Here is an 11,746-nt window from a genome sequence, read left to right on the forward strand (position 1 = left end):
GCCATGGTGTTTAAAGCTCAATTCATACTTCTGCGTAAAGTGCTCTGCGTAGGCTACGTAGAGACTCTGCGTCGACGCAGAGACTGTCGAAGAGCCTCTGCGTCGTCTCCGTCTGCACGAAATATCTTTTAAGTGTCCGTCACTCCGTCAAGGGACAACGGAGACGCCAAGAGCTGCGATTGGTCCTCAGGACAGGCCGAGCGAAGCTGCTCTGTGCCGGCTCTCAGTGCGCTCCGGGCGTCCTGACAGAGGCGGAGCTGATCCCCGCCGATAACGCCGCTGCCGAACTATAAATACGTCACATCTATACACACACAGCACATGTTTAGACTCTAAATGGCCAATTTCTCGCCTCAAATGATCTTAAAACTGCGTTCCGGGACACAGAAAAGTGATAAACGGCCACTGTTTCAACAACAGTCGTTCTCTCTTTCTTTCTCGGACACCATTGCTCACTGTAGCCTCAAGCAGAACAACCTTGCGCAGCGACCCCTACTGATCGGGCGGGAAATTGTAGCGAGTGACCGTCACCACGACGCAGAAGTATAAAGGCTCGAGGCGTCTCCGTGGTGACGCAGACGGATAACGCATTACGCAGTCGGAGAAGTATAATGTGGCCTTAAGACTGAAATCTCAGAAGACAGACTGTGTTGTGATTGGCCAATACCCGGAAGTGACATAATCAGCACACCAGCTCTCAGAAGTGCAGCCCCCGGTGGATGTACTGCTCCTCATTATCAAAATATTGTTTTAACAGTGTTTAAAAATAGCTTCTTCACGACTCCCCGTCGCAGTCCCTTTTATGACTTTGACCCGGAGTCAGAAGACACTGTCGCTCGTGAAACACCTCCACAACGGACGTTATTCTTCTTCTGCGGTACCGGATGTCCCCGGACGAGGAGGATCTGCTGTCCAGCAGAAATGATGTTTACGTAAACAGAAGGGAGATCTCGCTGAGCCGGAGATTACAATAAAACACAGTGTTCTCAGCAATGGCCGAACTGTTTGTTTTGAAACTTCAGGGCTTCGTAAACGAGGCAATGACACAGATACACACATTAAAAAACAATAATTGGATTGGTTGGTTATTTGGTTAATTGGAACTTCCGGTCTAGGTCCGCTTTAACCGAATAATTTAAAAAAGTTAGTTGCAGCCCCATAACTCAAAATTGAACTATCGCCTTCAAGTTTCTTTGGCCCATAACACATTAATTTGGACAGTCATTCTTTAGCCTAGCAGGACATCATAAAGAGGACAGGAGTCAAATTAGTAGATTAAAAAAACATTTCATAGAAATAACTCAATCATTCATGATGACCAACATCGGCCTGTGTTTAAAGTTGCCTTTGAGAAAACAACCATGACACTTTTTTCAAAAGATTTATTACGACAAACTTTGCATTAGGAACAGAGTGGATTTTATTCGTCATTCTCCTGTTCCTGAGCCCGGAGGAAGCTGGCCTTCTTCTGGGCAACACGGTCTTTCCTCTGAGTCAGAGACAGCTTGGCACGGTTCCACCTAGGTTGCACAAAACATTTTTTAATTTAAGTTTAAGATAAGATAAGATAAATGCATGCCCAAATATATCCAAAGATTTATGATATCTGACACTGATACTAGAACTGTCACAATTCACCCTGACCAGTCAGGGCATTAGACTGATAATAACCTATCAAAATCTACCCAATAATATTTACTTCAAATTTTGTTTAGAAAAAGACTAAATGACAAATACTATGAACTGTGTATTTTCTCACCTCTTCTTTTTGATTTCCTTTGGAGCTTTCTTTTCATGGACCGGATTCTCACGAATGCCAGCATGAGCCTTTTTGTACATTTCCTCAATCTGCAGAAAAAAAAAGTCAACCCAACAGAATTAATTTTCAAAACCTTTTCACAACTTCACCATAATATTTTGCACCATTTCCATGACTTAATTTAAGCAGTTTAACAAAGGCCAGCCCACATAGCAACTACAGGACACAGCATTAAGGCTCTCAACGCACTAGCCCTATGACATGCTGTGTAGCAAAAATGTAGCAAGGCATTTGAGATGGAATAGCTTAGACCACATATGTCAAAATCAAGGCCCGGGGGCCCGATGTGGCCCGCCACGTCATTTTATGTGGCCCGCGAGTGATTAATTGGTCTTAAAAATCGGTCTATGCTGCTTTAAGGCGCGCGTTGACCATAAACTACATTTCCCACAATGCATGGCGATCGTGTTACCTGCAAAGTGACGGCATCACCATCGCGGACCGGGTTACATCTATAATGCATCATATTTGTAACTTTAACAAGTGATAAATGCAGAAGGTTATTTAGCAATATGTTACGAGTAGTTACCTTTATTTTACATTATATCTGGTTACATTTATTCTCTATCACAATTACATCTGTCCCTTTTGAGGGTAACAATTAAACTGATGGGGCCCTCAGTGAAAATGAGTTAGACACCCCTGGCTTAGACTATAAATAGAGTAAACTTAGAATTGCATTTCAATAGTGTGCCAAATTTTTCATGTTTTTTCGCAGTTGAGTGCAAGTGTCGGCTCTTATTGAGAGAAAGTTGTTCGAACTTGAGTTTTGGAAAAACTGGAACAGCCCTATTGTTTACAGCATGTTTGCGACAGTGAATGGGACTCGACACGGAGTACACGGAAAAAAGCAGATTGCCTTTTAAAGTTTACCTGCATTTGCATTTAACGTTTACCTGCGTTTGGTAAAAAGGTCAACCGAGCAACCAAGGAGAAACTTTCATAGGTCATATCGGTACGTCGACACATCCACAGAACGATCTAGAATTACTATCACAAATAACTACGACCAATTTTCAGGAAAAAATGGATAGATGTTCCTTATTTAAGACTAGGAATGCACCGATCCGATCGGTCCCGATAATGAAGAACATTTTCGGTAACCATGGGCCAATCCATAGTGGCCGATCTATTCAGTCTTTAATTCTATGCCGTCGTACACGAACACGCCCCGTTTGCCCCGCGTCTCTTTTAAGTTTAACAGCAACACTAGTTAGACGTTGGACGAGTTACATGCCACACAATATGATGAGCGTGTTAACAATGGCGACTAAACTAAAATTGTAGTACGAGATTATTTTGAATTCAGCGCAAACTACGATGAGAACGGGAAAAGGACTGTCAAACAAACCACACTGTGCGAGCATTACATTGCAAGCATCAGTCATGCACCGCAGTGAAGTTAGTTTTAAGTTGGATATTCGACAGACATTCGCTCTGGTAAACGTCTTCCTCGCGTCACGACACTGAAGTTGGCTCCACATTCATTTAGAACACGACTCTGAGCAAGCCTCTCATTTATGTCGCCATCACTCGTCTTTCACTTGGAGCTGCATGGTGTCATGTTCACATTTGATTGTATTTGTAGTGATAAGTAGTTCCTGTGAGTGAGTTGAAATTGTGTTTATTTGTTTTGAATAGCACTGCACTACAATATTTATTTTTAATTTGTGTGGTTTTATTTTTGCCGTTTAATTTGCTCTGATAGTCCACTATTGTTTAAATATTGCTTGTGGTGCGATATCTGTTCTTTTAATTATTTTTACAATGCAATATTGCCTTTGCTAGTCTCTGTAGTTTTATATTAAGATATCAAAACCGTACCGTTACCACAAAACCGTGACACATAAACTGTGAGAGAAGAGTACTGCTGCATCCCCTGATGGAAATGTTTGACAAGTGGCAAATTAAACCATTTACAAAGAACCGACTGTTTATTTTCAATGTCTATTAGGGATGCAACGGTATAGTTTCTCCACGGTTCGGTATGTTTCACGGTTTTGGGGCCACGGTACCGGTACGGTTTCGATATCTTAATATAAAACTGCTCAGACTAGCAAAGGCAATATTGCATTGTAAAAACAATTAAAAGCACAGATATAATCAAACCACAAACTTTATTTAAACATCGGATCAAATGAAACGGCAAACACGAAACCACACGCATTAAGAATAAATTAAGTTTAGTGCTATCCAACAAAAATAAACACAATTTTAACCCACTCACAGAAACGACAACTACAAATGCACCATGCTGCTCCAAGTGAACGAGACGGGTGATGACGATGTAAATGAGAGCCTTGCTCTGGGTGGTGCTGTAGAGCGAGTGTCTGTCCAATATCCAACTTCAAACCAACTTCACTGCACTGCACAGGCTTTTAGCTAGGATTTTTTTAGAGGGTGGCTCCTCAAATAAATTATTCCAGCTCAAGGCCAATAAGACTCTAAAAACTGTCAGCTTCTTCTCAATGTGGGTCAGAGTGAGTTCTGGCTGCACACCAAGTCAACGAGAAAAACACAAAAACAAATCGTGAATGCATCATGTTGCTTAACATTAATTTGTTCTGAAAGCGAGTTGAAACGGTTTTAAGGTGGGGTTCACGAGTCAAGGTGGGGATTCAAAAGTGTCAAGAACCACTGAATTAGAACACATGCCAAGTGAATGCATGAGATAATCTGCAGTGGAAAGATAATGTGAATGAATAATGCATATGGTGGACTCACTGCATCAGCGGCAACGCCGTTCTTAATGAAGCGGGAGAACTGTTTCTTGTAAGCGTCCTCGTCCTCCTCCATCAGGTAGCTCATGTACTCGGATATGTTGATGCCCAAGATGTGCTTACGATGAACCTCAGCGTTGAACTCTTTGCTCTCGGTGTCGTACCCAGGGAAGCGCTTGGTGCTGGAAGATGAAAGCAGTATGATTAGGAGGTAAATCCTGAGAATTATTGGCATAATAGACAGAAGGTACATTTCAACAGTTTCTAATCCCCTGTTTACTGCCGCCATTTAAATTACCTACACCTAGGGCTGTGCGATAAGGCCTAAAAATAAAATCCTTATTTATCTTTAAATACCAGATCCGATTTTTAAATCGGTGGAATTTCTGGAATTAACACGTTCATTTTTAACGCACTTTCATTGCGCTACGGGTAGACGTGCAGTTTATGAACAGGCAAGGCAGGCAACTGCTTGGGGCCCGAGCCGATAGGGGGGCACCCGACACTCAGAGCCTAAATGCATCAGTGAGCAGCCGCATCTCCATCCCCCTTAAACAACAATGGTTGATTTGCAATGACATCTCAGTAGGAAACCTCTCTAACGGGGCCCCACGTCACCTCACGTTCACCTGTGTGAAATTATTGTTCTGCAAGTTGTAAATGAAGCTGAAGCAAAATGAAGAGGAGTTATCAATCAGGTCGTTAGAAGAGGAAGAAAAAAAGAGGATGGATAAAAAAGACAGAAAGACACACAGTTGTAAGTGGAGCTACTGGCGCAGATAATGATATAATCGTAACATTAACAGTCATTGTCTAACGGGGACACAGACAGCAGCTAACATTAGCGTCAGAATGCTAGCTGACGCTAACACTAACTAGTAGAATCAGTGCTTCAAAGATGCTGATGAGGAATTTCCTGCTGTGAGTTTAGTACCACAAGAAAACTATTTAAATTCTATACTTTATATTTTCTTTATAATGCGAGTCATTTACAGTGCAATGTATAATTTTTTTTTAAGTTTTTTTTTTGAAGTTATTTATAGTATTTTATTATTTCTATTTATTTACATTGTCTTATAATGTGGGTTCTTTAAAATGCAATGTTTATTTTTTACTAAGTTTGTATAGGTTTTTTTAAAAGTTATTTCCAGTATTTTATTGTTCTTTACATTTATATTTTCACAAACTTTATTTATCTCTCCGTTCCTACAACAATATAAGGAGAAAATCTGAATTGTTCTGGCATATTTACGAATGGTAATTAATCTTGATTAATCCACAGCTACCCTACCCGATTAATCTGATTAACATTTTTAATCTTTTGACAGCCCTATTTATTATTATCATTATAATAATAATAATTATGCAATTTAATGACGTTTTACACACACACACAAACAAGTGTCTCGTGACTTGTAAAACAATTGTTTTCAGTGTCAGTTAATTCAAAATATTTGTTCAGTATGTCCGCCGTGACCAGAGCACAGACTCTGGACTGAAATACAGCAGTGATGCCAATCGCGGACCAGACTCCTCTGTTAAATATTGAGATTTTAGACATTTCCCTGTCTTTAAATGATTTACAGTTCGGCAGTGTTCGGCTTGATCCTTGTGTTGCACGTCTCTTCCTGTGACGGCACTCTTTGCGCACGCTGCCATGTTGATATCCAAACGTCCAAACGAATAAATCCAATTTTAAATCGATTAATCGCCCAGGCCTACCTACACCTGTGGTTCTCCAACTGTGGTACTGTACCACCAGCGGTACAGAAATACTGTTCTACTGAATATACCAGGGTATGTGATCAGAGCGGAGCTTAAAATCTTTGACTGTTTTTTGGTTAAAGTCCGACCACAGTCACACCAATGTCTCCTACAAATTATGCCAGACGACCATACCCACCAAGAGCTTATTACCAATAAATTTATTGAACCCTCTGATTAGGGAAGGGACTTTTTCGACAATTGCCATGTACGCAGTTGAAATGTCACAAACTCAAAGTTCACGACAAGGTGAGCCTGCTGTCCAGGCTCATTGCAGCCTCAGATGACGGTGTGCGCGTTGACGAGTCACTGGCTCGTTTTTGACGATGGAACAGGTGGGGGCAGGTCGCTATGGTAACTACAGAGTTTCGACCGCTGTACGTGGCGCTCAAAGGCTGGTTTGCAGGATGAGTGTGTGGGCCTACATGGTGACAACAGCAGTTCTCAAGTGGCTGTGCGTGTGTATCCAAGCAGGTGTATGCGTGCAGTGCGCGCAGTGCGAACGAGCATGCGATTATGTTTTGCACGGGGGCACAACGCAAGCGCTACACAAATAAATACTGCATCTCACCCAGTCAAGATCTCTGGTGGACACCTAACGAGCACAGGTTCAAAAACCTGAGCCATCTGACGAAAGACTACCTCCGCATCCCCGCCAGCGGAGAGTGTCAGATTCAACACGTCGGCCTCGACAACTGACTCTCAAAACGCTGTGTCATTCCCATCCCTACTCTGGATTACACGCATTGTACAGCATGGCCATCAACATAATCTGGCTAATTCCTGGTAAGGCAATCACAGTCAGACTTGTACAAGTGCTGGCTTCGATTCTTGTGTCGAACATCATGCTCATGCCATTTCTTGTGACAACACTCTGACCAATCAGTGGACGGCAGTCTGATTACATCACTCGTAGTATCGGCTCTGCTCGCTTGGAACCTCGCCAGCGCAGTAATACAAGAAAGTACGAGGTACTATCACTATCGGAAAAAGCAAAATCACTGCTGTGCCAAGCTGCATTGTGCTGGTGGAAAAGTGCCACAAGTCAAATGTTGGTGAGCAAAGTTTGACAGGATTACCTGTGTGGGATGGACAGGCCTCCGTCTACAGCGCCCTTCAGAGCCCCGAACACCTTGTTGCCTGTGGTGGTTCTTGCCAGCCCAGCGTCCAAGTAGCAGGAGAAAGCTCCTGGCTGACCATCAACGCTCTCCACGTTAAACTCGTCGCCCGTCACCTCCACCTGGCCCTCGTACACCTTATCCAGGCCAAACTTGTTCAGCAGCTGAGGACAGAAAGATGAACAGACTACTTTTTTACAATTTGAATCAACACAAGCCTCATTTCTGCTTCGTGTTCAGATTTACACAGGTGTTGGATGTGCAACCAAATTTGTTCTTACTCTGCGGGCCACCAGCAGACCAGTGCAGTAGGCTGCGGCGTAGTTGGTCAAGCCCACGGTGATGCCGTATTTCGGCAGCTCGTGAGAGTATGCAGCACACACGATCATATCACCCTCTATTTTGGCGTAGGCAATCTGCAACACAATCACAGGTACATGAAGTTATCACAACAGAAGCTGACACATCTACACTTGACAGTACTTCTATCACAATAATAGTAACGTTGTTAGCCCTTCATCCCTGACGCAGATAACTCAGAAAGGACGCATTTACCTCATCGTTATCGTGTCGATGTGATGGCACTGTATCCAACCCATTTATTGTCCCCACTCTCAAAACTCTGCTTCAGCTCACATAAAGTTTTTGCACTGCCTCATAGCAACAGAGCCACCTAGCAGATACGCATTTTGACATTAAACTATATACTGCTACTACGATATGTAACTTCAAACTAAGCGGAAAGGGAATAGCGGCTTTCATTTCATCCGTTCACATCCATCAGTGAAGCAGCCCACAGGCTACAGTTCATGGGTCTCACTTTAGCAACTTTAGCCTGCTGGAAAAAGATGACAATCATTTTCATCCCAGCCTCACACACAGTGGAGAGCCGCCAAATTGTAAGCGACCAAATCGATTGTATCCCTCTCCATCCATGTTGATAGTCTCTCTCGTTTTCCACGGGAGAACAGTGCTGAACGCCGATCCAACACTAAATAGACCGTGTGTGTGTGCGCGCCTGCAGATAACAAACATGACATCCAGCAAACCTGAACAGAAAAGAAAATGTGCCCCTCAAAAGTATGTCTGTTTAAGAGCTTTTTCAGTTGTTTGTCATTTATAAGTCCTGTTGTATGCACATAAGATAGCCCTCTGTGAATCAGAAACTGACACATTAATTAAAGGTCACATAGAGCGGTCCTGTTGCACATAAATGTTAGTTATGGAGGTCTACTTACATATATTAACTTGTTTTCAAAAACCTCCTAGTTGCTGAGAACTAGCCGATAGAAATCCTCTTTTCTGACAGTGTTTTTCTGCTGCGATATTTCAGAGTGAACTTTCACCCCCAGAAGACAGTCTTGTGATTGGCCAGTACTATCCAGCACATCCGTTCTCAGAAGCGCAGCGCCCCCCTCTGGAACGGCGGATGCACTGCTCCTCATTATCAAAACATTGTTTTAACAGTGTTTAAAAATAGCTTTGTCACGCCGCAGTCCCTTTTATGACTTTAAACCGGAGTCAGACCCAGAGTCAGAAGACACTGTTGCTCGTGAAACACCTCCACAATGGACGTTATTCTTCTTCTGCGGTTCAATGTACGTAACCGGATGTGCCCGGACTAGTGCCCGGAGCAGGACGATCGGTTGTTCAGGAGAACCGCTGCTTACGTAACTATTACGGGATTTTCAGTGATCTCGTTGAGCCCCGAGATTACAATAAAACACACCGTTCTCAGCAATGGCTGAACTGTTTGTTTCGAACAGTCAGGGCTTCATAAACAAGGTAATGACGCAGATACACACCAAAAAAACAGCGTTAATAGGAACTTCCGGTCTAGTTCCGCTTTAAGAGCTTTTTCAGTTGTTTGTCATTTATAAGTCCTGTTGTATGCACATAAGATAGCCCTCTGTGAATCAGAAACTGACACATTAATTTAACTTAAAAATGCCAATGTGCATCAGTGTCAATATATAAAGGGCACCACAGGTAAGGACCAAAAATCTTCCCAGTGCCCAGAATTATGGCCATTTGTCAGTTAAGACACTCCAGTGTTCAGGTCACAGGCCATCATGCTTGATTCCCCCAACAGGAGGGTGTACCAAATGTGTGTGTTGTACTAATCACTAATTGAATGAAAAAAGTTTTTGGTAACTTCAGTACTCACCTGGCAAACGATGTCCCTGTTTGAAAAGCGTACAATCATCCGGTACTTGGGCGTGTTGTACTTGTTCTTATCCTGAACAACCAGGCGCTTACGAGCAAAGAAGTCGGTCTTTCCCTCTGGAAGAAGGCGAAACACGCTTAATATTTTAGTTTCAAACAAGACAAATGAAAGAAGCATGTTGACATGTTGTAGGACGGTCTTTCTCACCTCTCCTCCGCCTGAACTTGACCTGGTACCTCTTGAAGTAGGCCTTATTCTTCACCACTTTAACAAAACCCTACAGGAGACGAACACTTATTAGTACATTCAGAGCGACAGCGATGTTAAATGTGAAACTTGAGCAGAAAACCACGTTTGACGGGCTGTCACTGTCACAGAGCTAACACACTGCACACAGAGCTACTAGCTTTAGCTGCTGCCACTGGAAAAATAACGGCATCACGTTAGCTAACCAGGCTGGTGAAATGCAGTTAAAATGTATTTAATGGGACGTGAAGTCGTGGACTCAGCGGTCACTTATCATACGACAGCAAAAGCGGCCAAAACACACACACACACTACAAGAAGCGGTGAGTGTGTGAGAGCAGCCATTAGGCCACGTTTGAGCAGAGCCCGGCTTGAGCGTTAGAATCTAAGTTAATCTCAACATCGGCGATATGTTTTTCAACCGTCTGACCACGGCGCGCACAACATGGACGTCTCAGCTGTGAACACATGCGCGTATTGGGATTGATTACCAACCATTTTGCAGTCTTTTCGTCTCCTAGATAAGGAGACCGGAGCCAAAGACTGGGGATTGACTCCGCTGCACGGGAAAAAGGAAGAGCGTCGTGCGCATGCGCGGTAAATAGCTTGTCACAGGATGCGCCATGATGCAGATATTTATTTTTTTCCTTTTTACCACACTGCCCCCTGCCGAGCCGGGGTGGTCACTGACCGTAATAAACCTGAGAGCTCTTTCTCCAAACCAGACAGTGGATTATGCAAGGATTTTTCTTTATTAATATTATATTAATATATATATAATATATATATTATAATTATTTATATAATTTTCATAGCAGCACTATTGCCTTTGCAGAAAGAAGACCCAGGTTCACGGCGCAGTCGGAGCGTGGGTCTTTCTGCATGGAGTTTGCGTGTTCTCCCTGTGTGTGCAGTTTTCTCCAGATTACCCAGTTTCCTCCCACAGTCCCAAAAAACCTGCCGATTTGGGGATTAGGCAAATTGGAGACTCTAAATTGACTGTTGGTGTGAGTGTGGATGGTTGTTTGTTTCTTTGTGGCCCTGTGATGGACTGACAACCTGTCCAGGGTGTGTACACATCCTTGTGCCCTATGTCAGCTTAGTCTGGCACCAGCGCCCCCCCATGAGTCTTGTTATACAGAGGCCGCCGTTTTTCAGTGACATGTTTTTACAGCAGCTCAAATAGATTTTGTCTTGTCCTGAAGTTTACAACACAAACAGAAAGAATAGCTTTGCCCACATTCACAGTTTTCATAACTGTATTTTGCCTTAATAGTCAACAATCTTTTTACGTTATGTTAAGAGCCAGCCAATGCAAAAATTAAAATATAATGGGAGGTGTTTATCCAGGGAAGGCAGTACGTACACCCATTTTTAACACAAAATACATAATTCGAAATACTTTACACAAAATTACCAGGAGTTGGACCTGGATCGGTGAATGATATTACTAGATAACCATATACAATAGTTTTAACCTGGAAATAAGTGGTTTAAGGGTTGAGTTACAGGATGAGTTAAGCCATTTAAAAGATGAATGTCTATTAAAACTGGGTTCTCTATGTAGTAGAAATGTATATTATTATAATACATTTCATATATATATAATAATATTTGAAGAAAGTGCCTTCTTGGCTGAGAAAGGCAGAAAAAAATATTCTTCGTCCATGTACACCATTGGTTCTCAAAGTGCGGCCCGGGGGCCAATGGCGGCCCGCGGAAACATTTCTGGTTCTGCTACGTGACTCACGTCCTCCCTGAGTGCAGCACGTTCGTGCCGCGGGTCAGTGAGTGAGTGACAGCGCGGACGAGATTCATGTCTTCAGCCACAGTTTCTCCAGTTCTCCAGAATGGAACGTCAAATTGCCATGTTACGTTGCTACGTTAGGCGAGCTAGCGAGACCTGTGCCGT

The 11,746-nt window shown here is 43.0% G+C and overlaps 1 protein-coding gene across 1 annotated transcript; it reads right to left on the reverse strand.

The window, feature by feature from the left end:
• Positions 1-1,373: 1,373 nt before the first annotated feature.
• On the reverse strand, positions 1,374-10,425 carry LOC310925507 (large ribosomal subunit protein uL18B). The gene is made up of 8 exons (XM_083887476.1): positions 10,330-10,425; positions 9,796-9,865; positions 9,589-9,704; positions 7,703-7,837; positions 7,383-7,585; positions 4,544-4,721; positions 1,760-1,848; positions 1,374-1,520 (listed from the first exon to the last, which is right to left on the reverse strand). The coding sequence occupies exons 1-8, from the start codon at positions 10,330-10,332 to the stop codon at positions 1,421-1,423; spliced, it is 894 nt and encodes a 297-aa protein (XP_083743602.1). The 5' UTR covers positions 10,333-10,425; the 3' UTR covers positions 1,374-1,420.
• Positions 10,426-11,746: the final 1,321 nt, after the last annotated feature.

This window comes from Microchirus variegatus (assembly GCF_963457635.1).
Source record: "Microchirus variegatus genome assembly, chromosome: 4".
In the NCBI taxonomy this organism is placed as follows: domain Eukaryota; kingdom Metazoa; phylum Chordata; class Actinopteri; order Pleuronectiformes; family Soleidae; genus Microchirus; species Microchirus variegatus.